This window comes from Lepidothrix coronata, unplaced genomic scaffold, assembly GCF_001604755.1.
Source record: "Lepidothrix coronata isolate B3197 unplaced genomic scaffold, Lepidothrix_coronata-1.0 Scaffold164, whole genome shotgun sequence".
NCBI classification, from domain to species: Eukaryota; Metazoa; Chordata; class Aves; order Passeriformes; family Pipridae; genus Lepidothrix; species Lepidothrix coronata.
The window spans coordinates 1,978,587-2,006,148 of NW_016690344.1; the positions used below are offsets into that span (position 1 = coordinate 1,978,587).

The 27,562-nt window shown below is 50.3% G+C and overlaps 2 protein-coding genes across 9 annotated transcripts; one reads left to right on the top strand and one right to left on the bottom strand.

The window, feature by feature from the left end:
- On the top strand, positions 1-14,510 carry LOC108504441 (acetyl-coenzyme A synthetase 2-like, mitochondrial). 4 transcript variants are annotated; one of them, XR_001877106.1, is made up of 16 exons: positions 2-529; positions 1,901-1,997; positions 3,170-3,369; positions 3,842-4,017; positions 4,924-5,076; positions 7,709-7,856; positions 8,285-8,422; positions 8,625-8,717; positions 9,114-9,226; positions 9,712-9,838; positions 10,525-10,652; positions 11,198-11,261; positions 11,579-11,700; positions 11,785-12,046; positions 13,632-13,795; positions 13,872-14,510. XR_001877106.1 is itself a non-coding variant. In XM_017829425.1 (14 exons), exons 1-14 carry the CDS (start codon positions 217-219, stop codon positions 11,959-11,961), a joined length of 2,049 nt encoding a protein of 682 aa, XP_017684914.1. In that variant the 5' UTR covers positions 2-216; the 3' UTR covers positions 11,962-12,412. The 4 variants fall into 4 exon arrangements, 2 of the variants coding, with proteins under 2 accessions (XP_017684915.1, XP_017684914.1); XR_001877105.1 differs by having other exon boundaries at positions 13,632-14,510; XM_017829425.1 differs by lacking the exons at positions 13,632-13,795; positions 13,872-14,510 and having other exon boundaries at positions 11,785-12,412.
- On the bottom strand, positions 12,491-27,516 carry ABCD4 (ATP binding cassette subfamily D member 4). Of its 5 annotated transcripts, none has more exons than XM_017829427.1 (19): positions 27,382-27,516; positions 27,128-27,252; positions 26,883-27,010; positions 26,523-26,662; positions 23,653-23,769; positions 23,237-23,362; positions 22,339-22,389; positions 19,641-19,735; positions 18,581-18,702; positions 17,662-17,753; positions 17,397-17,486; positions 16,920-17,128; positions 16,543-16,634; positions 16,296-16,332; positions 15,109-15,170; positions 14,786-14,838; positions 14,517-14,593; positions 13,255-13,370; positions 12,491-13,089 (listed from the first exon to the last, which is right to left on the bottom strand). In XM_017829427.1, exons 1-19 carry the CDS (start codon positions 27,432-27,434, stop codon positions 12,994-12,996), a joined length of 1,881 nt encoding a protein of 626 aa, XP_017684916.1. In that variant the 5' UTR covers positions 27,435-27,516; the 3' UTR covers positions 12,491-12,993. The 5 variants fall into 5 exon arrangements, with proteins under 5 accessions (XP_017684916.1, XP_017684918.1, XP_017684917.1 ...); XM_017829429.1 differs by having other exon boundaries at positions 12,493-13,089; positions 15,109-15,158; XM_017829428.1 differs by having other exon boundaries at positions 12,497-13,089; positions 16,920-17,125.
- Positions 27,517-27,562: the final 46 nt, after the last annotated feature.

A 27,562-nucleotide genomic window follows, 5' to 3' on the forward strand; every position in this document is an offset into this window, starting at 1 on the left:
CTTTTTTCCCATAGTGCTCTGGAAGAGAGGAGGAGAGGAACAAGGCAGGGGAGAAAGGCTCCCTGTGCTGGAGGGCTTCTTTGTGTCCAGTTAGCCCAGGACGACGTAGCCCCAGCTTGCACAGGGGCCTGGGTTTTGCCTGGGCCAGGTGTCCTGAGCAGCTGAAAGGGCTCCAGGGCACCCATCTCCTTGGTGAGAGGCAGATACCCTGCGGTGATGGCCAGGCTGCTGGCCAGGACCTGCTGCTCCAAAACTCTTTCTCAGGTTCCCAGATGCCCCCTTGGGTTGGTGGCTGCCCGAGACTGGAGCCATGGGCCCCTCACTGCCTACATGCCCGAAGCCATCACCTTCTCCAGACTCAAGGACCACCAAGACTTGTACAAGGTTTCAGTGGATCAAGGGGATGCCTTCTGGGGAGCACTAGGAAGGAGCCGGCTCACCTGGATCACCCCCTTCCACTCTGTCCAGGACTGCGATCTGCACCAGGGCAGGGTCTCCTGGTTCCTGGGTGGGCAGCTGAACGTGGCAGGTAAGGAGGGAGGCAGACATGGGATCCCACCGACTGCCTGCAGGTAATTCTATGTGTGGGGCTTCAGTCCTGGAAGCATATCTGAAGAGCACACTGTTACAGGGTTGGAGAGAGGGGGATTCCAAAAGGTCTGCTTGGTCCTGCAGTGGCCGTAGTGTAAGGTTGTGGCTTATCCTGTGGTAGCAGCTGGGTCTTTCTGGAGGGGCTGCAGGTGGATTGGGGTGTGCTGGCAGCCAGGCTGCTCTTCCTCAGCCTCTGTGGATCCCACATGAGGGCAGTGGCTCCATTCTGGCAACAGGCAACAGCACCAAACCCTGTGAATTCAGCAGGCAGGATTGCACTAGATCATCCCTGCCCAGAGAAGGCAGGATGTATCTGCAGAAAGCAAAATACAAGAGCAATGAGCCACACTGGAAGTCCCCACTGTCATGGGAGACTCTTCTGTGGGTTGGGGCTACTGCCTTAGCGGGGCTACCAGGGGCTGGTAACACTTTGTCCTGCTCACAGTGGTGTTGGTCCCAGTGTTCAAAATAAGAGACAAACCTCTCAGAAAATCAGGTCTTGTAGTCCATTTTGAAAGGAGAGCAGGAGTTATTTGCCTTTAGGATTTGAGATCTTATTATTCCCCCTTTCATGTATGTTTCTTTCTCTCCTGGGAAACTACAAATGGTCAGGAGATAAAAGCATTTTGGTATGCAAACTGGGGCTGCTGCATCATCCCATGACTTCAGTAGCAGGTTTAAGGAAAACACAGAGTGAACAAGGCTTCTGAAGAAACTGCAGCTGCCAACAATGTGGGAAACTTTTCTTGGAAGAACAACAGCCAAAGCCTCAGCTTACGATGTCCCTGGAAAGCCAGCGGCTGTGTGCTCTGACTTTGCCCTGGCTCTCTTCCATCTTGGACAAATGCACTCTGTAGCTTTCCTGCACAGAGTTTGTTTTGTCCTACATTTGTGATTTAGGAGCACTGCCACTCAAAAACTGCCCTAGTCCACCCAGAGGTAGCTGCAAGGCAGTGCTGGGTGGAGTGGTGGTTGAGTTAATGTTTGCTGGGCACTCTAAGGACATTGTGGATGTGACCTCCAAAGGAGCTTTAGGCAGTTTCTGCTCTGGATTGCATAAAGTTGCAGTTAAGGGGGAAGCTGATAGTGGGGATTGGTGGGTATTGAAGTGGTGATGAGTGTAATGAGGTTGGGATGGTGCTTGTGATCTGCTGGCTAGTATCCACAAATGTTGCACAGGGTTGCTGAGAAGACCCACACACAGCCCTGACTGACCTGAAAACTGGACTGCTGGTTCTGGCTTTATGAGAGGTGAGAGGTAAGATGTACTGAGGTTTCTCTGTTGATGAGACTGGGTTTTCTATTCCAGTGAATTGCCTGGACCGTCATGTCCATGCAGCCCCAGACAAAGTGGCCTTAATCTGGGAGAAGGATGAACCAGGAGAGGAAGTACGGGTGACATACAGGTCAGTTACTACCTCTCAGTATACGAGTCCTATTGCAGCATGCATGAATATCTACAGGGCTGATCTGCTGATGTCTGTCATGTGATGGAATGCAGCATCCCTTCACGCAGATAGATCAACAGAATGTTGGCTTGCTTGTATTGGTCTGAAACTTTAGCCTACCTCCTGATTAAATCCTCTGGGCCCTGAGGAGTCTCTACCCAGCTGGGGAGGCAGGTGTAAGATCCTTGGGGCAGCACTGCGGTGCTTGTAGGTAAAACACACAGCAAAGTCACACGTGTGCCTTCCCAGCAAGGTTCCTGGAGTCTAAACTTACAGGTAAATGGTCTGCAAGACAGGCCAGATTCACAGCTCTGTGTGTGTTGAGAAATCCCATTCTCATCTGCACGTCAGCAGTGCTGCTGGATTTGGCTCTCCGGAGGACTGCCTGTCCAGCCCTGCTGGGTTGGTTTGGGGTCACCACCTTCCAGCTTAATTTGCCTGCTCTCTGAATTTCTGCTGCAAGATTCACTTAAATTCCCCTGCACAGTAAAAAAAGTCCCTCTGTCCTTTCTGGCTCCAGACCTCACACTACAAATATGACCATCCACCCCTGCCAATCTCCCTGCATGGAGAGCCCTTCCATAAAATGAGTCACTGACATCCAAGCTGTGGTTTTTGGGAGGGACGCTTCTCGGGAGAGGCATCTTTTTGTTCACTGCTTTCCTACAGCTGTTGCTCTTGCTAGTGGACACAAGCTCTGGAGGACTTGACCTTCTCAGCTTTAGCAATGCACAGGACCCTGTTTACATGGGAGAAAATATCTAACTTCTCACATGTAGCCTCCAGCTATGCAGGGTAGTGTGTCAAGCCAGTTGTACAGGTTGGTAAGAAATGAGCAGGCTGTCATCGTGGAAGTCAGCTGCGCTGTTGTGTGCTTGCTGAGCCAGAGGAATTACCAGTGGCCATTGCTGTACAGAAACCATTTTGCTTTATTTCTTTTCTACAAATAAAAACCCATGTTAGAATCTGTCTTCTGCTTTCCTTCCCACTGAATTTTACAGCCCTCCCATGGATGTCCAGAGTGAGGAGTGCAGGGATAAACTGTGTATAACTCTGAGGTCCCCTATCTTTAAGCACAGTGGTTAAATCTGCAAGAAAGTCTCTAACTGTGTAATTGCTTCTTTGGGCAGGGAACTGCTAGAGCTGACGTGTCGCCTGGGAAACACCTTGAAACGGCAAGGGGTGAAACGGGGTGACAGGGTTACAATCTACATGCCCCCGTGCCCACTGGCAGTGGCTAGCATGCTGGCCTGTGCCCGCATCGGGGCTGTGCATGCTGTGGTGTTCGCTGGGTTCAGTGCAGAGTCCCTTGCGGACAGGATCCGGGATGGTAAGAGCCAGTGGGTAAGAGTGACATGTGTTTCCCTTGGGGGACAGTGTTGAGCTTGCTGGTTCAGCAGCTGGGGGGCTCAGGATTGTGTGGACGGCAAAGGTTTTCTGAGTAAAATTCTCTGAGCTATCTGGGGGTATCCTGATATCATATGTAGCCATGGAGCAGGGATTAGCAACCCAGGAAATGGCATGAGCTCACTAAATACCTTCCAGCCCATGGGATGAACTGGTTTTCTCTTTCATCCGTGGGACTGAAGGGCTGGGATACGGCATCTCCTGTGAGGAGATGCAACATAGGCAGGAATTAATGGAAAATCAAGATGCAAATCTGCTGGTTTTGCTAAATGAAGGACATGAGTAACAGGGGCTGAGAGACAGAGAGAGAGGTGCAGCATCATGGTAGAGCCAAACTGCTGTGTGACTGATAGAGAAGGGCAGAGCTGCTCATGTGACTCTTCTGTCTTCTGCAGCCCAGTCAGAGATAGTGATTACAGTGAACCAGGGGCTGAGAGGTGGCAAGGTTATTGAACTAAAGAAGACAGTGGACCAGGCTGTGAAGCAGTGCCCCAGAGTGAAACGGGTTCTAGTTTCCATGAGGACCACCAGCAAGGTTCCCATGACAGCCCTAGATGTGCCACTGGAGGAGGTGAGGCCTGCCTGGTGCTACTGCCACTTTCCCTGGGCAAAGTGCTTGCTCTGGGAGTAGGGACAGTGGGTGGAGAGAGGGTCTTGGCTGGCCATGACAGTTTCACTGGCATTGACACAATTTGGGGATATTGTCCCACAGCAGCAGCAGCAGCCAGAGCTGCACATGAGTTCAGGACAGTCTCAGGAGTCATCAGGATGGACTACTGGTGTCTCTTCCCACGCTACCAGCCCTGTGCTCTCAGGAGCAGGCAGTGCAAGTCAGGGCTCATAGCAGGGTGGACTGAGGGCTAGAAACACCAGACATGGGCTGCTACTTTGTAAACCCAGCCTTGGACTGCCACTGCACTGTCACACACCGCTGGCAGATCTGGCATTCTCTGTGAGTGCTACTAGCAATTTGTGTCCAAGGAAGCAGGCAGTGAGGTTGCTCGTGTGCCCATTATCTATGGCTGCCAGCATGGAGCACTGTTTCTGAACAGGTGAGCCCCTGCCGTGCATTTCTGCTGGCTCCCTGGAGCTACACAGTAGTCTCTCCGTCTCTGCTCATCGCATCTGCAAGCAATTAGTGCTGGAAAGGCTTCCTGGAAGACTTCTGTGCTGGTCAGAGCAGCAGCAGTGTAAAAATAGCTGCCTCTTACTCAGCAGGTCTGCTTCGACTGAGGAGAGTGTTTGCCAGCTCCGCAAGGCGAAAGGGAGTTCAGGCTGCTGAGCAAGGGGAGTGGAGGTGCAGACACAAGGAATAATGTTTAGGGGGAGCTGAGTGCTCAGAGGGGAAGGAGGCTTGGGCAAGAGGTGCACAAGAAGGTGTGGGAAGCAACAGGGGAGGTACACAGGCAACACAGGTGCACGAGCAACACAGGGGAGGCTGTGAGACCCTGAAAAACTGCTGTGCTCTTTCCTGCAGGAGATGATGAAAGAGGATGCATGCTGTGAACCTGCTGTCATGGACAGTGAAGACATGTTGTTTCTTCTCTACACATCAGGCAGTACTGGCAAACCGAAGGGCTTGGTTCATTCCCAAGCTGGTTACTTGCTGTTTGCAGCTCTCACACACAAGGTAATGGATCCCAGCGACACAGTGCATATGAGCCAGCAGCTCATAGGCAGTGCAGGGAATAGACCTGCTCCTTGTTGCATTATGAGCCCATCTTTAGCCAGTGCCAAGTCTCTGGGAAGCCCTCCTAGGACATTGGCCCAGTAGAGCACATCTGCCTACAGGTGGTGCTCCAGGGCAGGGTCTCCCAAACACATATTCCTCTGAGCTACCTTCTTGGCTTTCTTCTTTCTTTCACTGCCCTATACTAGATGGAACCTCTAGGTAGGATGCTCAGTCCTGCAACGGTAATTTTATATTACTGTTGTAACCAGCTGTAGTTGGCTTCCTGCCAAATCCCACAGACTACAGAAGAAAAGCTCTCAGAAGAGAGAGAAGGAAAAAAAACCTGAATAGCAAAAGCTATATAAAATATATAATATATTTTACATATATTACAGATATACAATTAAGGTGCTATGTACATATGAACACAGAAACCCCAAATTGCTCCCAAAAGGGAAAGAGGGGAAGGGAAAAGGGAAAAAAGGACAAAAATGGACGAAAAGAAAACAGGTATGCACAATCGAAAAACCCAGTACTGACAAAATAAAGAACTAACAGAATCTCACCACTTCCCTTGAGAAAAGCAGGACAGCCGGACGCAGCCCAGCACTCTCCCCTCATGCATGGTACACAACAACAGTCACTGCAGGCCTCAGCTCCAGATAAGCAAGACCGAGACAAGGATCTACCGTTCCCAAACCTCACTGGAAGAAGAGAGAGTGAGGTCTCTCTGACCACCTTTATTTATACCTCAGTTTATGTAAAGGAATAGCATGGAATAGTTCCTTGGTCACTTCCCTAGCTCCTTCCTGGTTACAAGCTGGTCTCCAGGAAGGCCTAGACTGAAACTATCACAACTGTGTGAGGGGGAAGAATCCATTTGCTCCTTAAAAACTGTGGCTTGCTTTTCCTAAGTGTAAGTACCCCAACTCATGTGGGAGATTGAAAGCAGTGCTTCTGGGAGGGGCACATTTAACAACATCTGTAAAAGCTGGTGAGTGCCCTCATGAAAAAGGGCCTATACCTGAAGAGTGTGGGTCATCTTTGGTAGGAGGAAAGCCTTTAACCATGACACGTGCCAAAACCAAACTCTAACCAAGCTGAATAAAAGGGCAATGAGCACAGAGATGCATGTGGCCTCAGGAATGGTTGCAAGGGGCATTCCTATGAAATTATATGGGGTTCTGTGTACGAGGGAGTTCCTAACTGAACAGTCCCTTAATTTTGGGTCTGGCTCTCCCTGTGCATGACTGCCTTTCCAGCAGTGCCTCAGACCATGCACACTGACTAAGCAAGCTCAGGGCTGGCTGGGTCTTCTCTGTTAGCTCTGAATGCTGGAGACTTCCCGGGGTGTGTGGAAGCCCTTGATTTCCCTGTGAGCTAAGCTTTGCCCAGCACAATAAGTGACCCACTTGAGACCATCAGAGTAGGTTTGTGAGAGCCAGGGCTGCCATACCAGAATGGCAATGCAAAGGGTGAGCAGCACGTGGCCATGTTAGCTCTCAGGAGCATTGGAAATCTGGAAACAGATCCCTCAGTTTGATGGGGCAGACTGCTGCTACCATAACTCACTGCTCTGTTAAAAAAAGACAGACGAAGCAGGAGAAGCTTCCATTATGAGCATTATGGAACACTTGGGGCCCTGGAGTCCCCAGCTGGCAGCCTGCAGCAGGGAGCTGCAGGAAGAGACAGGAAAGTCTGAAACTGCACAAGTCAGAGCAGAAAGCAAGAAGTGGTGGGCTACTGGGAGACCAGCCCCTAGGAAGTTTTCCTGGCACTAAGAAAATGAAATGAAGGAGAGTGCTTAAGGAAACTGGATGTGTCGCTGCCAATCTGACAGCACTCAGTTCTGCCCTGCACAGGTTAGGCATCCTTCCTTCATATTCCGGCCTTGCAGCAAAGGGTCTCCCAAGGAATAAATGGGGCAGTGGGAAGAAGAGCTTGTTCTGATTTCCACCTGCCTGCAGGCACAGGACAGCACTCATCCAGCTGAGGTGGAGAGGTTCCAATTTTTGTGGGCAAGTTGGGGTTGCTCTGGGCCAAAGTATCACATGATCCCTCTGCTTGCTGCCTCAATGCTCCTATGCTGGGCTCCTTGATGAGCTCAGGGTTTCCTGAGTGTTTACTGTCCAGGAACCCAGAAGTGCCCAGGAGAGGTTCATGGAGTTCTCTAGCACTTTGCCCTTGCCTACAACTCCTCTCCCTCCATGCAGGCATGTAAGTACAGAGGGACATTCCTTAGCCAGAACGTTCTGTTTTGATGCGACAGGATATTTGGATCAGCCTCGTCTAGACATCAGCAAAAGGAAGGAAAGGCTGTAGCTCTCTCCTTTGGAAAAGTGCAAATTTGGCTGTTCTTTTTTTTTATTAAGTGTCTATCTCCTTCAACTTCATAAAGCATCTTAATTTTATTTTTTTTCTGATGTTTTCAAAAACTCTGCAGGAAGAAAGAGTCCCTTCAGGGGTGGTAGGAAGATAGAAGGATGCAGTAATGTTAGGGCTGAGAGAGAGTACACTGCTCCCTGTTGTCCCCCTTGCGAGGAAGGCAGGCCCTGGCAGTACCCCTCACTGCCTCTCTTCTCTTGTTTAGTACGTGTTCGACTACCAGGACAGGGACATCTTTGGCTGTGTGGCAGACATTGGCTGGATCACGGGGTATACTTATGTGGTCTACGGCCCTCTCTGCAATGGTGGCACCACAGTCCTTTTTGAGAGCACTCCTGTCCATCCTAACCCTGGTGAGTGAGGTGTCTCAGGGGAGCTGGGATATTCCACAGCACCCTACAACACCTGCAGGCAGCCTGATGCCAGGACACATGCAGCAATGGCTCTGCTGCCTCAGGAGCAGACTGCAGGCTATGCCCAGTAGAGAGCTACCAGGGGAAGAGTCTTTTCTTCTGCTTAGGAAGCCACTGCTGCTTCTCCAGGGGCAGAGCTGTTATTCCCTGCCCCTCCCTGCAGCAGGGAGAGTAGCAGAGCTATGTGATGTGGAGGAAAAGGGCCTGCTGCTGCTCCTGAATAGCTTCAGTCCTTCCTATCATGGGATTAACTTGGCTGAGGGTCCTGGCACTGCTAGAGAGCCTTTGTTCTCACCTCTTCTATCTTTATCTTGGTGTTGGGCTGGGAGGACATGCGTGGGTGCTCACTGGCCCTGTTTCCATTCCAGGCCGCTACTGGGAAACAGTAGAGAGGTTAAGAATTAACCAGTTCTATGGGGCGCCCACTGCCATCCGCCTGCTCCTGCGATACGGTGATGAATGGGTGAAGAAGTATGACCGCTCTTCTCTCAAAGTGCTTGGCTCAGGTAAGTGCAGCAGCATGGGCTGGAGCAGCAAATCCTTGCGCATCAGATTCTGCCTCTTCCCACAAATGCCAAGAACAGCAGCAACATGAGACCCCAAAGACAGGACACTACACTATTTGGGGATGGTTCCACAAGCAGGTCATGGGAAGCTGTGTCCTGAACCTGATTTTTCTGCTCTGCTCCCTTGTCTTTCCCCTTGCAGTGGGGGAACCCATCAACAAGGAGGCGTGGGAATGGTACTTCCGTGTGGTTGGCGAGACACGATGCCCAGTAGTGGACACATGGTGGCAAACCGGTGAGATGCATATGACTCCTTGTTCCAGCTTCTGCTCTCCCAGGCTTTAGGAGTGACCTGCTGCTTTGTTGGCCAAGTGATAATGGTTGTTACTGACACTCTTGTATGAGCGAGGCTGTAAGGGCCCAGGAGCACCTAAACATGAAAGAGAGAAATGGCCTTTAAAGGTAACCTAGACAAACACGGGGGATTTGATGGCACATCTCAGCAGATTCCTGCTGAACTAAATGAGCACATCATCCATCTGCAAAGAGCCTTCCCCAGCTCTCTGGCAAACCCAGCCACAGCCTGTGCCATGTGCAGTGGGGCCAGGATAAAGGCTGCTAGCCAAGCAGTGATACTTGGCTTTCTTCTTGTTCCCAACTTTGATGAGCATTACGGTTTCTTTTTCTTCAGAAACAGGAGGCATCTGTATCTCACCCCGTCCTTCTAATCCCGGAGCAGAAATCCTTCCAGGCATGGCTATGAGACCCTTTTTTGGGATAAGCCCCACCCTCTTAGATGACAAGGTATATTTATAACCTGCAGTCCAGGCACTGGTTCAGCCCACTTTCCACCAGACACTTGCAGAATATACTTGCTGATGGGAGTGGAGAGCTGCGAACATGTCTTTCCTGCTCACCTCTGCTGGACAGCAACCTTCTTACTGGAAAGGGACAAACAGTGAAGCTGTCCTTCCAACTAGTGCAGAAGCTGAACTGTTTTCTAGTTTGCACTGTCCTGACAAGACAGGCTGTGCTTGGGCTCCCTGGCACATCTTTCCAAGGTGAGGTAGCTAGGCAGGAACATCCAATGTCCCTGGAGGGGCCCTGCATCCCACCAGGGTAGGCAGATTGGGGCTGGGAGAGACTAAGCCTGTCCTGTTGGACTGGGGAGCAAAGGACCCTCCTCACTGCCTTCCCTGACATTTCCATCACAGGGTTGGTAAAACAGGCAATAACTAAACATTCCAAGTACCCTCAGCCATGGTTACTAAAAAGTAACTATTTTACAGGGAAATGTCCTTCTAGAAAACAACATCTCTGGAGCCCTTTGCATCTCACAAGCCTGGCCAGGTATGGCACGAACCATTTACAATGACCACAAGAGATTTCTGGAAACCTATCTGACTCCTTATCCAGGTAAGGAAAACAGGTGGCAGGGCACTGAAGACATGTTCGGTTGGGTATGATTGTGTCTGTCTGCTGGCTTTCTGAATGGAGCCAGGACTCAGGAGAGCTGGTACGGCTGCTTTGTTCTTCCATAGACCCTCCTCAGTGCTGAGGCCCTTCATTTCCCCAGGCTTGTTACCACAGCGTTGCCCTGGGAATGGGTCTCTCTCACCAACCTTCCCCATTGGATCACACATTGTCTTAAGGTAGTGGATTTGTCTTTCTGCCCCAATCCCCTTGAGCACAGACAGACCTCTTGGTGCATCTCTTGCAAATCCTGTCAGCTTCTATCACTCACCCCAAGGCACTGAGCAAGCCCCAGAGTGTGTGTGTTTTGATGTGAAGCTAAGAGGTGAAGCAGCAAGACCACAGGCACCTGCACTGGAGCAAAGTGTTCCCAGCATGAGGTGATGAGGTAGGCTGGGCATTAGCCAGCACACTGCAGAATGAGGGAAGGAGCCTTATGACAGATCAGGCACCAAAAGAGGCAGAAGACTAACAAGGAAGGTAGGCACCTTCACCCTGAGCAGTTGACGAAGGCACAGAGTACAGGAGCCCTGGTGCCAACAGAGAGGAAAATGGGGCAAGGTGAAAACCCAGCTGGTGAGCAGCTCACATGCTCACTGCAACAAGTGACCATGGCATGGTTCTGGCAGGTTTTTTCTTCACTGGGGACGGTGCGTATCGTACCACGAAGGGCTACTACCAGCTAACAGGACGGCTGGATGACATAATTAACATCAGTGGACACCGGCTGGGCACTGCAGAGGTGGAGGACATTGTGGTAAGAGGTATGGGTGGGAGGTAAAGCCATCCAAGGAAACAGCAAAGGCACACTGGTAGTGCTCAGGGAGGTCTCTCTTGAATCCCCAGATGGAAATACGCTGCTGCTATAGCAGCAGGGAACAGTGTTGGACCCACAGCCTGCCTGTGGGAACAGCTTCCCACCCTTTCCCCTCTCATTCTGGCTCTCTACAGCAAGAGAGAGACAAAGCCTGGTAAGGCTGATGAATTCCAAAGCAGCAGTCAGACATGTTAAGGAGGAGCATCTTTGGGCCAGTGAAGATTGTGGGACCTGGTGGAGCAACCTATAGGCACAGAACAGGGTCTACAAGGTGCAAGCCTAAAGCAACCAGGGGCAGGGTGAAAAGACTTGTGTTTGCAGACCTACTGAGGCAAGAAGGAAAAAGGACAGAGGCCACCTGAGGCCCTTCCTTATCTCTCTGCATTACAGTGGGCTGCAGCAGCCAAGTCAGCTCAGGGCAGCTCCCAGGTGGCAGCCAGCCTGCTGAAAGCATCAAGCCAAACCCCAGCCCTGTTCTCTTCCAGAATCATCATGTGGCAGTGGCAGAGTCTGCCGTCATCGGCTACCCACATGAGATCAAGGGAGAAGGTAAGATGCTTCATTTCCTGCCCCTGAAACATCTCTCCTGGGGCTAAGGGACTGCAGTCGGAAGTGACACTGTGGCTGTGTCCACACCACACAGCACGTTAGCAGGGATCTCAGCACAGCCACCACAATTGCACAAGACCAGCTAGGCTTTGCATAAGGTGACAGCAGCAGCATCATGGTCAAAAACACTCACAGCTTTGGCTACAGAGCATCCCCAGAGGCTACCAGCAGAGAAGTTCTCTCCTGGCACTAAGTCCAGGCAGGCCCTCAGAAGCATGGTGTACACAGTGCTCAGTAACCTCAGGTCTTTCTGCCAGGAGCCTACGTGTTTGTTGTGCTGAAGAAGGACAGTGGCTACACACAGGAGACTCTTGCTGCTGAGCTACAGGAGCTCATCTCCAAGAAGATCGCTAAGTACGCAGCTCCAGATTACGTTCAGGTAACATATGCAGGCTGCTCCAGCACCCTGGCAGCTTGGCCAACCCCTTTACCTCAGCCTTAATTCTGCTCCTCCCCATCACAGGTCACACACCGGCTGCCCAAGACACGTTCGGGTAAGATTATGCGTCGGGTGCTACGGAAAATCGTGGAGGACAAGGCCAGTGAGCTTGGGGACCTGACCACACTGGATGACCATGAAGCCGTGCAGCAGATCATAGAGGGACACAAGCACCTTGTGGAGGGGCAGAAGAGCTACTAGCTTGGGTCTGCCAGCAGCCACCTCCTCTACCTTCACTGCAAAACTAGGGAAACATCCAGAATTTCTATTAAGCAAGTGGTGGCCAGTAAGTGCTCAGAGACCACACCTCCACTGCATTCTCAGAGTGACTTCTTCACAACACAGAGACCCTCAAAACCTGCCTCCACACACATATATGAGGCAGGTGAGAGAACATGACTCATCACAGGCAGAACAGTAAGGGGAGACAAGCTATGTTTCCTACCCTAAAGGGAGAGGGCCAAAATCCCTCCTTAGGGTTCCTTGTGCCTTGCAGTAGCTGTGGAGATAGCAGCTGGGCAGGATTGCTAGTGCTGGACAGGTATCTTACTCCTACCCCTGCTGTGCTCTTCAGCCAGTCTAGTCCAGGACCATACAAGCATGTCCTCCAAAGCAAACCCCAGAAAGAAAACATCCAGCAGTCCAGTTAACAAATATTGACTCTTCTCCATAAAAACAGTTTGAAAACAGACTCCATATTTTAATACAAAAATGTTCCTTTTACATGTAGCTATGTGTCATACGGAGAGCAGAGACACACCCCTTACAACGCTCCTCCTGGGGAACACAACCCTCAATAGAGCCACAAAGTACAGAAATCTGTTCTGCAGAGCTGTGTATCAAAGACAGAGCTCCCAGAAAGGCACAGAGGGCAGAAAAGGAGGCTGCATCCTAGCCTCGCACCACTGCATCCTGGACAAAGTATGGCCCTTGTTTCTACAAGGCCCATGAGGCAGCATCTTCTCTTTGGGCAGCCTAGCAGCTCACGCCTTTCCCGCATGAGAGCCAGGGAGGCAGAAGGAGGCCAGGAGAAGGATGGCATAGCTGTCTGCTCCTGACAGAACCCCACACTATGAGTTCTGACATGCTCTGTGTCCATCAGCAAAATCCAGAATTGGTCTTCCACTGTTTGAATCATATGTTGACAGCTGCTGGCTTGGCAGCTCCATGTCTGCTATCGAGAGCTCTCCCAGATGTGCAGGTTCTGTGTCTGGCCAGACAAGGGCATGTTTTTCAGTGTCCTTCCCCAGCAGGGAGCCGCTTCATCTTCTCGCATCGAGTGAGCTCCCATCTTCCCTCCCCATGAAGTTTCAAAATCCAGCTGTGGAACTGTAATTCAATAACACAATGTTGAAGGATGTCTCTACAAGGGCATGTCCTCCCACAGTGACGTACTCCAGCCTTAGTCACTCCCCTCTGCTCACCGGAGACCCTCTCTATCTCCTCTATCTTGCCACCACCAGGGAGGCATGGAATGCTGTCTCCCTGCCTCACCTTTTCCAGGCTGGGTCTGTGTCCCACGCTGATCAGCGTCATGCCCAGCTGAAGACACAGACGATACAGTTCATGTTCCACCTCTTCTGTCAAGGCACTAGTGGCTTCATCTAGCACTGAAAGAAATGTTGTAAACCCCACAAATCCTCTCCCAGCCAGACATTTCCCCTAGGCAAAAGAGCAGCAACTGCCGAGAACATTTCACTTATTAACTGGAGTTCACCAAGAGCATGTAAAGAAGGCAAGGAGGAAAAGCCTAAGGACTCTGGTATTCCTCTAGCACAGCTGGTGTCAGTCAATTTGGAAAGCTGTCCTTCCCCTCAAGTCCTTGAATCCATCCAAACTGCACTGTTCTCCTCATTCCTCTCCCTCAACAGCTGCCAGCCACTGCCTCATCCCCCCAGTGAGAAAGCTGAGACATGACCTTCTCAAGACAAGCCACGTGCCACAGCACCAAGATGAGCAGCAGCCAGTGCACCCTTCCAGCACACCACACATGGAGCTGCTAGGATGGCCTGCAGCACCTTCCTGACTGTTAAGGGTAAATACTACAGATCTGGAGCAGAAAAATTCAATGTTTTACACCATCTCTACAGTTTTTAGTTTGCAATCCACAGGTTCCTTTTGCCCAGACAGCACCAAGCTGTGATGGAGGCTTCAGGGGAAAGAGAGGTACTTACCTGTGGCTGCCTGCTACTGACACTGGCTCTGTTCACCCACATCCACCCTGGCCCTCATGGCAAGTCCTCCAACAGCCCACCCAGCAGAGACTAAGGAATTGGCCCCATCAGCTAATCACAGATGCTTCTGTGATCTCTCAGGACTGTTTCTCCACTGGTCCTTGTCTTCTTTTGCCATGTCATGGCTAAATTTCCCATATTGCTTCCACAACCCTACAGATGTTTGTGAGCTTCAGATATGGCAGCTGCCACCACACTCCCCAGCATAAACACTTCTTTACATAGCAACTGGTGAGCATGCCATTGGACAGGTGCCATTGGACCTGGATGAAGAACATTAATCACTAATTCCCTAAAAAGAGTATGTCTTATGTACAGTTCTTGATTTACCATCCTTCACACAAATAATGAAATGTTTTCACAACTGAATCCTCTGTGTGCTATGCTGCTAAAATAATGGCCAAGGCGAAGCATGCTCCTAGCAAACAAGGGATTTCATGAGCTGTCTCTGTACCAGCTTCTCTTTACACCAGAGGCCCTGCCTTCCCCCCCTCTCCTTTTCTTTAGTAGTCAGTCACTCACCTGCATATTTTGGCTGGAGGTAGAAGAGCCGTGCAAATGAGAGTCTCTGCATCTCCCCTGGAGACAGGATGTCATACCTGCAGCAGGGTCAAGATTCAATACCTCCCACAAGAAACAGAACTTGTTTGCTGAAAATTATACGGCTTCTGATATCAGAGACACCAACAAGCAACTGTCCCTATGTCCCTTGTGCCCCTCGCCATGCTGCTTAGAAGTGTTCCCCACTCAAAGAAATCAGCCGAATTCATGCAGATAGTGAGCTCCCTTACCAGTTCCAGTCCACCTGCTCATCCAGTCCTCCAGCCCTTGCCAGCAAATCAGTCTGCAGAGAGCACAGCAGACTTGTGAACGCAGTCGCCAACCCTGTCAGCCCATGGCTCTGAGCATAACCACCCCTTTCCTGCTAGTCTCGCTTTCCCCACTTGAGCCTTATCCCTCCTTCTCTTCCTGTCCCATAGACAGTCCTGCCCCAGCTACAATGTCCCCACATAAGTCCAGCACACAGTCATGCTGTGCTGCCACAAAAAAATCATCCCTTCTTCCTTCACTGGCAGCACCACGAAAGAAGGCAGCAGCACTACCAGTGACTCACCAGCCCAGCCAGCTCCAGGAATCGCACAATTCTTTCATCATCTGCGGACCCTGGGGAGAAAGCTGCACAGCATAAGCAAGGGTAATGTGTGCTGAAGCCACAGCTGCCCAGAGGAGTTGGTGGGGCAGAAGGGAAGGATTTCCTGACATTCAGTGTAGCTGACCTGATCCCTTAATTATACCAGGTCCTGAGCTTTGGCACAGATAGCCTCGAAGACTGACCTTTCCTTAAAAATGTTAACCATGCCTGTGAGCAGCATGCCAGTAGGTAGCTGGGCTCCACAGATACACCTGACATTTGGGTCAGTCCATGGCCACAGATGGACACAGCCAGAACACAAGGATCCAGGCTTCAATTGCCAAGGCCCTGCCTACCAGTTTTGCTCTTACAGCTGAGACTGCACACTGCAGGTGGTGGAGTCAGGGAAACAGGGCTCAGGTAATAGCCGGCAAAAGGACGCTATGTGGGATGAGAAAAACCTCAGGGTGAATCAGCTGTGGAGCAGAATATACATTTGAGCTGGTACAGTCAGCATCTATGGAACCTGAGTAGAAGGGCTGTGCATCTGCCATGGACCTCTATGAAGCTGCTGAACAGCCTCAACAGTAGCTGATGGCTGTAGCTACTCTCAGCAAGATTGTGACTCCCAAGTGTTTGAAAGCAGGAGATAACACTGCTGGACATCTCCAAGCTACGGCAGACCTCATATGGTCTGACTTGGGAAGAGGGCAGGGAAGAAAAAAGGATCTATGTATTCTGACCTCAAGAGAATGCAAAGCCCTGGGATATCATTTGAAAAAGAGAAACAGTGAAAGATGGAGGTGAATGGAAAATAAGATGAAGACAAACATGGCTTGCCCAAAGTCAGACTGTGCCAGACAGATCAGATGTATCCCAACAGCAACATGTATCACGTCTAGCACAGCAGGTAGAGCATGGCCAGCTTGTTCTCATTGTACTAAGAGAGTAAATTCTTATCAAGTGAATATGTTCCCTCCCAGAAGGGAGGGTACACAGAGCTGACCTTAACATACACTAAGGTAAATCTTGTAGGGAAAAGCAGAGCAACAAAAGCAAAAGAGATGAGTGTTCTTGATGGGCCATGGCAGGGGAGAAGCTACACTGAGTACAGGACAGTGAGCCGACACCACAGGGTTGGTTAATTGCTCTAATGAATTTCCACATACCTGAAACTGGATAGATCTCCTTCAGGGGATAGATCACCTGTTTAACAGAGCAAAAGAAACCAGGTTGAGGGAGCTGGACACAGTCCTTCAGGTATGCAAAGGAGGTGGCATGAACTCAGGCACAAGGGAAAGAGCAGCCACAGGCATCCTCCCTCTTGCAGGCCTATCCGCACCATATAGGTTCACAGGGCATGACCACAGCTGGGAGCAGAGCTGAGGCCAGAGTAGAGACAGCCCCTGGGCTCACCTGCTCACGCAGGCTTCCGTCGGTGAAGAAGGGCCGCTGTGGTAGGAATACCACTCCCCGGGGGCCAAAGCAGGTCAGCATCTTGATGCTCCCTGCACAGAGACACACTCAGTCAAGCCTGCAATACCAGCAACTCCCCACTGCCCCCTGTGTAGTTCTGTCCCATGAAGTAGCCAACAAATCCCCACAAAAGTGTGTTTGCAACACAGGACAAAGCAATGAGAGCCACAGAATGTGATAGCCACAGAATGGCTCCAATCGGTGGATCAGTGACACATTCACCATCACAAGGTGGCACTGGCCTCACAAGACCACCTTTCAAACTCAGAGTAGCCTTGGTTGAGAAAGAGAAGGCTGCAGCATGTAGCAGTCCTTACCCCGCGTGCTCTCCCAGAGTCCTCCAAGGACCCTCAGGAGAGATGTCTTCCCTGTACCAGTGTTTCCAACAATCATCACACTGTTTCCTTGTGAGATCCTGAGGCTCAAGTCCTTGATGAGCAGCTTGCCAGAGGACGGCACTGAAAGCGTCACTTGGTCCAGAAGGAAAGCTGTGTCCCTTGGCACTGGGTCCTCCCCAAAATGGCTGCTGGGCCACCACCAAGACAAAGGAGGAGAGATCTGGGGGTAAGTGACCACGCTGAGATTGTCAAAAATCAGGCACCTTAGACCTCCTGTGTCTCTGTGACAGCAGCCTTGCCCCACGCACCCCAGGAACAACAAATCACAGTGAGCACTGCCTGCTCCAACCAACTGTGTGCAACAGATTCTGATAGCAGGGGCCATCTCCATCCCACAGCAGCCTCACACTCTGGCATGTAAGCTGCAAGCCAGCCAGTTGCTGAGAGGAGACTCACCCGTCCAAATCCCAGCTTGTTTTGGCTTCTGAGTAGTTACCATTTTTTTTTCTGCCAAGGCTCAGCAAGGTCTCCTGCAGTTCACCAATCCTAGACAAACAAGAGGTTGCATGATTGCTATGGACAACTCCAGCAGTCTCACAATATCCAAACGTGCCCATGTTTGCACACAAGCAATTTTTTCTTATTTTTTTAGCACAGACATGGGCAGAGTCTTGTCCTGCACTTCCCTTTCTCCCAGAGATGTGCTGACAGAGAAGCTCACCTGTGTGTGTAGCCAGCTACATCGGTCACAGTGCTGGAGAGATCTATGAGCTGGCTGAAGCAGCCAATGAGGTAGATGGAAACAAAAGCATTCTGGGGAGAAATCACATGCCAGAGTAAGGGTCAGTGCTGAGCTGGGGTGTTGTCCCTTACTTCAAGACTGCAAGGAGGCAGCAAAGGAGTCCACATATTAGGCCATGTCAGCTGACTTTGCAAGATCAATGAGAGGTTGTGAAGTCACCCATGGTGGTGGGAGTGAAGGAGAAGATGACCACATTTGAAAGGAACAGGGCTTCCCTGCTCAGTGCAGCAGTTCTTGCCAGGTGGACACATGTCCTGCCACCCAGGGATGGTATTTGCAGAGTGCCTGCTGGCCAGCCCAGGGTCCAGCACACTTGCCCTAAGTCACGCAGATGCATGCCACCAGCACCGTATATGGCTCAGAGGAGGGTGTTTCAGCCGGCAGTATTCACTTAGCTATTTTTAATTCTGCATTCTCTATCAGAAGCCAGTTTTGAGTATCTGGTAACGAGTCAGGTCAGGAAGGCAAATGCAAGCCAGCTCGGCCTCACTGGTGGCTGTGGTCACCATGGGCAGACCTGCAGCACTGAGCAGACCCCAATCCCCCCACACTGCTGAAAGCCAGAGACTTTCTAATCTCACTATTTTTTAGACACTCAGGTCTGAGCTAGTAAACACTTATGTAGATGTGACCTTGACAGCTCTCACTCCCAGGTTAATCATATACCAGCTGGCTACAAGCTCCCATTTCCATGACACCATGGCTAGGGACAGTCTAACCTGAAGGTCAAGTGCTGCATGACTATCCAGCCCCAGGGCCACCAGCCCCATGTGAAACCTCCATCCTCAGTGCCTGCTCACCATCCACAATGAAGTCTGGGATATAACCCTTAACTCACCTTGCTGACGAGGGCACTGAGCTCTGTGGGACTCAGGTCACTGTAGACCCCAGAAAAAATGGGAATGGCAATGACCACGTAGCTCAGGATGCTACCCAAATAGTCAAAGGTGTTGATCCCAACTGGGCAGAAACACATTGAGAGAAGATAAAGTGTTAGAGTAGGAACCTCTGTCCCAGCCAGGCTCAAATGTGGCCCATGAGCCCAGCCAGAGGAATACGCATGTTCTTGTCTCAGCCCTTTATGATGCACCAGAGCAGAAGAACTCATTTCACAGGACAGCACAAGCACTAGGGTGAAAATTCATTTGCCAAGCAAAGAGCACTTTGGGGCAGACTCCTGAACAGAGAAACCTCCAGGCATACAGCTCGGGAACCACCATGGGGCAAAAGTCACTTTGCCTGCTTGTTTCTATGCTTCAGGGGTCTGGCTGACTCACAGTAAACAGGAGGGATTGCAAAAAGGAAGCTCTGGGTTGAGATTGTTTTCCATGAAGTGTATCTTGGAGCACACAACAGGTAGAAAGACTTAAGACCCCAAATTCCCACAGACACCTCTGTTCAAGGCTCTCCCTCCCACATATTGCTCAGAAGCTCACTATGCTTCTGAGATGAGGAAGAGCTGTCTTTATAGTGGTCATTTAAAGCCAAAACCTAGACTCATTGACAATGGGAGAAGGGAGATTTTCAGAGGACAACTATGCTTAAGGGACAGGCTCTATAGGAAAGAAGTTTCCACAGCTTCCAACCACATACACCATCTTCTCCTTCCCCAAAGCTTAAGCCTTTCCCTCGCCTTTGAACACCTGCCCCCCAGAAAGCCAGATTCCTGGGTTCTCCACAGCTCTGCCTCTTTATGAGGCTTTTACACAATAGGATTCCCATTTAGCACTCCAGGAGACACCCTCTGTTCACCCTCAGGGCTTTCATGCCCCAGCAAGAGGCGGGAGAGGAAAACGCAGCACCCACCCAAATGCTCTACCAGTAGAGTTCCCATGCCTGTGGGCCACCACAATGGAGCTACCACACACCCCACTTCACCCCTCAAACTCCCCACTCACTGTATAGCCACAGCTCCTTGCCTATCAGCTCTCTCTGGGTCTGCAGCAGGCTCTGCAGCCTCCGGTCCGTGCGCATGTGCTCCACTCGCCCAGCCCTGTAAAACAAGATTGCAACAGACATCCCAGGACCCATGGGCTTTAAAACGGAGGCTTGGAACAAGTCTGGCACCTTCACTTCCAAGTAACAAGCTCTTCATTGAGCAGGAACTGAACAGCCAAGAGCACCTTCCTGAAGAGCATCATCAAGAAACTGGCTGAAACAAGCAGTCTTGCAAATCTCTCCCAGAGCCTGTGGATGCTGCTATTGCAAACAGGAGGAGGGTCACTGTCTGCAAGGCCCGAGCCCGGAGCAATGCACATCCCAGGTCAAACACATTTCCCAAGCAGAGCCTGGGTGGAAGACTGGGATGGAACCGCTACGCAGCTAGAGCCAGAAAGGAGAGGGCAGAGGGGAGTCCAGGAGGTGATAATAAGCCCACACAGCCTACATGGCCAGCAGCCCCAGGTCACCTCTTCCTATTTCCCACTTCACAGGAGTGGGTCAAAGACAAGTCCTGAGCAGTGCAGCCCCCAGTGGGGGTGACCCCAGCCCCACAACTCCCCCTTTCCAGGGCTATCCCCATCGGGTCACCCACCAGCCAATTTTGCAGTGATGCTCCCATGGCCAGGCTGAGCTAGTAGCAAGGAGACATCTCAGCTCTAAAGCACCACCTTCAGCAAGTGCAGCAGCTCCTTCTGCTGTTTTGCAAGGCCTAGGCTGCCCTCAGGTGGCAAAATGCAGAGAGCTCCACATCTCACTCCAGAGATATAGCCCCTGAGATATAGCTATTGCCCCTGACATCTAACACAGGCTTGTGCTCAGTACATACCCACACTCCCATCACAGTCCATGCAACAGAAGGGCCTGACTAGATAAGGCCAGAAGCTGCACAAAAACATCTAAATTAAGATTTTTTAAGTCTCATTTCTGAAGATTCTCAGGTCTTAGAAAAATACATTTTCTTTCTCAAAAATGCATCTTGCTAGAATTCAGTTTGGCTTTATTGTCCTACAACCCAGTTCAGGTAACTACTGAACTACTGACAGCAATCTTTGCTGTCCATGTATTCAGAGAGGACAAAACCTTGGACACAAGGAGTTAAAGGCAAGCAAGGCACCAAGGACCAGAGCTATTATTTCTGTTGCAGAGGAAGACAGATCCCTGTATTGGTTTCCTCTTTTCCTTCCACTCACTTCACTTTTAAAGCAAGTTTGCCAAAGGCTTAGAAACAAAAAAAGTAAAAAAGTGACAGTGCTCAGCTTTTGTTTCTTCCTTTACCAAAACAGTGGTCAGGCAGGTGCAAGAGGACAAGGTTTAACAGCTAGAGAAGTTGAGCAGTCAAAACCAGCCACTTGCTTCATGCTCATCCTCTTGCAGGACTCTAAGAATGTAACCTTTTAAAAAATTCCTTTATTTTTAATTAAGATGAATACCATGAAAATGCCTGGTTTTGTGGATTTCAATTTAATTCTAGTTTCTCACAAAGTCAACCTTTCCTACTAACAGATTGTACTGAAGTAAGACACTCTATTTTCTGGTATAATTCACTTTCCATTTTCTACTTAGTAACAGAATAAAACAATTCAAAATTGCGAGGAAAAGTACTGCAGCTTAAATAAGGGTATGCAATTAGAGTATCTTCTCCATTACAAAAAATTCTAATCAACCAGTAGGAATCAAACAGTCCACAAAGAGATAACTCAGACTTGCCAATGCAAACCAAGATTGATTTCAGTTATTTAAATCAGTTTCATACCTGTCAATATAAATCTTTATGAAAACAGTGATTTTGAATCAAACCACTTTGGAGACAGCACTACAACACTTGAAATGCCCAGTCATTACAGCACGAAGGAGACAAATATAGATCACAGGCAGGGAAGACCAGAGAGATGACAGCTTCTACTTGCTTAAATTCCTGGAAGAACTGCAATTTCACAACACACGGGGCAAGGGCAGACTTGTGACAAGAGAGAAGCAACAACCTTCTGCCACCTCAAAACAAGCTACAGGAAAATCACGGCTCTTTTCCTGGGTTCTCAACATTTCTGTGAACAAAGCAGCAGCTCAGCAGACTTCAGGGCATCACTAAACAAGGAGGTGCTGCTGGGCTCCCAGTTGTGTGCTCAGCTCTGGGGCAAATGGCACTGAGCAAATTCAGAGCAGCAGTACAGCACAGGGAGGGTCAGAGCACAGACTGACCAAGAGGAGCAAGCAGAGGTAAGCTGACCAGGCAGCAGCTAGCACACCCACAGAAGAAATGCAGGTTAGCAACAGCAGGATGTTAGCAACATGTAACAAGTTCCCAGAGGAACAAGATGCGATAAGACTTCGATCAATCTTCCAGGTAAGGACCTGGCAAAACATCAGCAATTGTTTCTAAGTCAGCACCAAATCTGTATCTGGCCTCTAGAGATGTTAGAATGGAGGCAAAAGAAAAATAACTGTCTCCAGTTTTTGTGGATTATTTCTGCAAATGATGCACAGAATGCAAAGAACACCATGGCAGGGCTGTATGACGCTACAGTGGAAAGGAGGGGACAGAAAGCTCTGGCTGCAGCAACAGGACCTGGGCTCCTGTGGGACACATAAATACAACAAAGATGCCCTGAACTGGGATGATCCTTATGAGGATATAAAGAAATGAACACTACTAACCTGTAGAAAGCAGCTGGTTCTGCATTGACACGAATCTGCATGTGCTTGAACCTGGATAACCAAGAAAAACATAATAATGGTACACAAATGCTCAGTGAATTATGTAGCCAAAACCCCTGCTAGAGGAAACTCATCTTACATCTGTCAGAGCACTGATCTGAGGCAGTTCCTGACAGAAGCACTCAACAGGCTCAAAAGCTTAGAGACCAAGGCTTAGCACATGGTGACATCATTCTGGACCAGCTCAATGGTGCATTTGTTTGGTATCCTCCTCTCTGCTCACAACTTCTTAGCCCTTGGTCCTGTTTGCTGCTAGTCCAGCATCTCGACCATACAGAATCACCACAACCAACTGCCCTGGTCTAGGCTCCCTGTGCCACACCAGCTTCTGCTGCTGTCCTTGAATACCCTGAGCCTCGGGGAAAGCTGCAAAGCCCCTGCCACACACCCAGCCAACCCTGCAAACAAAAGGAGAGTAGGTGAGTTACAGAGCATATGGAAAGACTGTGATGTTTTGGGAACTTAATGAAAGTGGTGGTGAAGCAAAAACCTGATTTCTGTTAGTAGATGCAGTTCGCTGAACTTGCATCTGCACCCAGTGAAGCTCCACATTCAGTTTTCTTCAACACACCCATAGCAGAGGCATCAGCAATGACCAGGCAAACAGCCTGAAGACTGAGCTGGGAGACTGAACCAAGGGCATTGCCTGCCATGACAAAGGGCAATGTCCATCAGTACACGGACTTTGGAGCATGATTGCACAGGTAGGTTTCTCCGAGTGGGGGGAAAGTCAGAGACAAGAGAAGCAGCTGCATACATAGCACTGAATGGGGACAAAAATGTAGCTTTCACAGGAGCTGCCAAGAAACAGTGAAAACACTGCTCAGCTGCAACTCACCTGAAATCGCCCTCCAGTTTTTCCTGCTGCACAAGTTTAGACACAATTGGGCTCATCAACAGTTTGTTTGCAATCGTCCCAATGACAAAATATCCAAAGATGCTCACTGGGCCTAGCCAGCCTGTGCTACAGAGAAGGAGAAAGAGAGGTCAGCTAATAATCCAAGCAAAAGGACATTCCTGCATCATTGGTCTCAAGCAATCAGAGACCTCAGCTGTGACCTCTCTTGGCTTTCACAGAGGTTTGGGAGCCAACACTGCACACCCCAGTATCCCCAAGGCAGAATTCCCATTGGAGTGCAGAGACCACTTACCTGTGTGTACAAACATCCATCTGGGGAGTTGTAACATGGGTGCCAGGCTTCAAAAAAGAGCATAGGATAGAGGCATGAAAGCATGGCCAGGATGCATCCTTACCTGTGAAAGCACTGGTGTGTGTAGTAGGCCAGCGTGAAAGGTGAGATGACGAGCTTGCTGGCCATGGAGCTGAGCTGCCTGCAGAACCTCTCCACATCCTGGCTGATGCGCTGGTCCCTGCTCAACACAAAGAGCCGTGGACACTGTTAAAGCCTAGATGCAAGAACCAGTACTAAAGCCCTAAAAGGGAACAAGCCAGACTGTTTCACTGTGGGAACTTAGGACAGGGTGAGGTGAACGACCCTGCCTGGGAGGGACCTGCAGCTGTGACTTCTGCTCCCCCATAGGAGACCATTTCCATGGCCCAGCAGGACCAAACTAAGAGGGCCTCCCTGTCACCCAGGAAGAACAGCTCTTGCTGTTACTTTCACCCTGTTCCTTGTATTAATCCTATGTTTCACTTTCAACAACACTGCTCAACTCTGTGCTAAAGGTCTCTGCATTCTTGTCCTTTACTCCTCTCCTGGAACAACCCCCAAACTACAAAACACTGCTGACTCTCCCCCAGACCTTCAGTACTGGTCCTGCATCTCAGGCATGAGAGCCATCAGGACTGGCTACGGCACAGGCCTTTGTCAACTGTTGCATATTTGCAAACACTTCCATCAAAGCCACACTTCCACAGTAGCAGGTCCCTTTGCTGCAAGGAAGAAAGTGCTTCCACTTGCCCTAGCTCCCAAGAGCAGGCAGCAGTACACCAACCCTTCTCACCTCATTGGCAGCAGGCACACGGGTGACAGACCTTCAAGTCCCATCTATTGCACTGCTGAGCAGGAGTTGCACTTGGGGTAACTAGAAGAATTTCAACATATTTACTCCCTCGGCACCTCATCTGCCCAGAGTACACGGACAAGGACTTCAGCCTGCTGTGCTATGCCCAAGTGGAAAGGACGTGACTGTGAATGTTGGAGATCAGAATAAAGAGCAAGGCTGGACCCCTGGTTATTCTCAGTGCAGATACAACTACAATGACTTTCATCTCAAATCTTTTGCAGCCCTGGAACAGCAGTGGATGTAGGTTGGGGGCAGCTCTCACCCTGACTGACCTTACAGTCACAATTTTTTCTTTCTCCTCAGACTGCAATTGTTCCCATAAAGTTGTAATTTAAGATGTGCTACAGACTCATGGGAGGCTATTGCTTTTTACGAGCTATTAAGCAACATGTAATGAAAACACATAAACATCAATTCAAATGCCCTGTTAGGTGCTGCAAGTGTTTGTATGTCACTTAGAACGCACTCTTCATTCCTTTGAGATGGATGACTCCATGCATCTAACACTCAGCTTGGTTTGCACTGCATAATAGGAGGTCTCTTCATCTCTCTATTTCATTCTCTCTAAGGTGTAGAGAAAAAATTCTCATCAAGAAATTGCAGGCTGAAGAGAATTTTTCCAGTGACACCAAAAAGACACTAAACAATAAGACTGGATGTTGGAGCAGAAGCAAGATGTTAATGAGAAATACTCTGCAGTAATCTCACACATTTGGTCTGCTAAGGTCAAGAGAGCTGGCTCTATTGCTGCAGAGCAGAGTGACCCAGTTATCTCCTGCATTTCACTGCATAGTGTGAACACATTCCCTGGTTAAAAATAAACTTGACCAGAATAATCGTGTGGTGAGGGGCCTCTGTCCTCCACTTCCCTTCCACCTCCAAGGAAAAAGACAGGCATGCAGGCTATGGCCAATGCACTACACTCCCTGGGAAGCACTGCATGCCTTGGGGCATGGATTTTTAATCTCTCCTTACAACTCCGCTACCACTGCAAAACACCATCAGAAATGAACAGGAAAGCCTGGAATCTCAAAACACCTGTTCGTAAAACATTATCCTTTGATTTCTTGTTTTTCAGCAAGTATTTAATAATAACTTCTTTAAATTCCGGAGGGGGGAAAAAAGCCTCTACCTTGAGATTGGCTCAGTTGGTTAGAGCATGGTGCTAATAACACCATGAGTTCGATTCCTGCATGAGCCATTCACTTAAGAGTTGAACTCAATGATCCTTGTGCGTCCCTTCTACCTCAGAATATTCTGTGATTCTGTGACTTCTCACATGATGTCTCACGTAGGATCTTTAACTCTTCAAACTGTATAACTACAACAGCAGTGCCCTGTGTGCAAGGACAGGCTGGAAGGCCAAGGTCCACACGCAGTTGTGAGGAAGGGAGGTGTTCGACCTTTGCTGCACAGCCCAGGAAGATCAGTAGCTCTGCAGTAAGCAGGACAGTGCACCAAGCAAATTGGAGAGGGACTTCGGTTGGGGTGGGCTGGGACAAGCAGGGAGGGACTGAATGCTCCTCCTCTCATATTTCGAGTCACTCCTGACATTTCCTTCCTAGGAACAGGAAAAGGGAAATGCAGCCCTCATACAGTGCAAAACAAAGCCCTTCCTGGATGTTACTCCCAAGGGTTATCAAAACCACTAAAAACCCAACTGAACAGAACTGTGTTCAGCTGCAGACTCTGGTGGTTGAAGTTCAAACAGAACAGGGACTGTCCTAAAGCACTGGCTGTGTGAAGGCAAGAAAGGCACTGCTCTCTGACTTCAGCCAGGCCCTTTGTAACGTCACATTGAGTGCCAAGGGTTGAGTTTGCAGACAGCATGTTTTATACTAGAAGTAGGTGCCTGTTCTGATTGATATCCATATTCCTTGCAACTGAAACATCCTACCCCTAAAACCATCATGACCAGCAGTCACAGGAGTTCCCAGCAACAGGTACCATCAGAGCAGAAGAGGGTATTTGTGCCTAAATGGTAAAAGCTTCTAGGGCTCAAGCCCCTAGCCAGAGACACAGAGAAGCCAGGAAAAGGTGCACAGCAGTCCAGGAGAAGCCAAGCAAGATACTGAAAAAAGCCGCAGGCAGCCTACGGATTATCGATGTCCTCACGCAGCACATGCAGGCTGTAGTAGACCTGGCCTTGGAAGTAGCAGCTGTGGAGGTATTCAGTGAGGGATTTCCTCCAGTTCACGTACATCATGTTGCAGATAAACTGGTCGAAGCTTTTTAGCTGGAATGAGGGCAAAGAGAAAGACAGGAAGAAATAAGTGAGAATAACAAGCATTTCCCAAAATGAAATAAAAACTAGCAGTTTGTACTAGTGATCCATCTCACACGTAGCTACCCAGCTGGACATGGGCAGACTTAGATCCTTTGTGACCAGAATCATGACGGGAGCCAAGGGCAACTTTCCCTTCCTCTCCCAAGACATGTTGAGCCTCTGGTCTTACCGTGGAGTTCACTATGATCAGAGTCACGGCAACGGCAGTCAATGTTTTGAACCCGGAGAAATCTTTGTTCCCTAGGACCTCATAGTACTGGCTGGGGATGACGCCGACCTGGTAAATAACCAGCTGCTCTGGAGGAGGGAGGCAAGCACAGGAAGGAATTGAAGGACAGCGGTGACAAGGCCAAGCAGGGGAGCACGAGGAGCAGCCGTGGGATGCCGCCCCCCATCCCCACCACCCCGGCTCACCCAGCAAGGCGACACCGAGCAGAGTCAGAAACATGAGGGCGCTCGCGGAGGGCCACCCGGGGAAGAGCACGGCCAGCAGCCGCAGGAACCGCCGCAGGAAGAGCCCGTCCAGCCGGGGGACAGCCCTGCAACGGAGGGACACGCGGGGGCCGGCAGTGAGCTCGGGGGTTCCCATTCCACTCCACCTCCCCTCCGCCGCGTCCCGCCCTGGCCGCGGAGGCGCCCCCAGCCCGGCCTGTTCGGTCCCTCCTCACCGGCCGCCGGTCCCGGCGCCCCCCGTGCTGCCGCTGCCGCTGCCACCCGCCATCGGACCCGCCGGACCGTCCGGGAGAGCACCGCCCCCGCGGGCGCTACATGGGAATCTCCATCACCTCTCCTCGCCCGGCATCAGCCCCCCGCGCCCGCACGGGGGCAGCCGCCGCGCGCTTCCGCGTG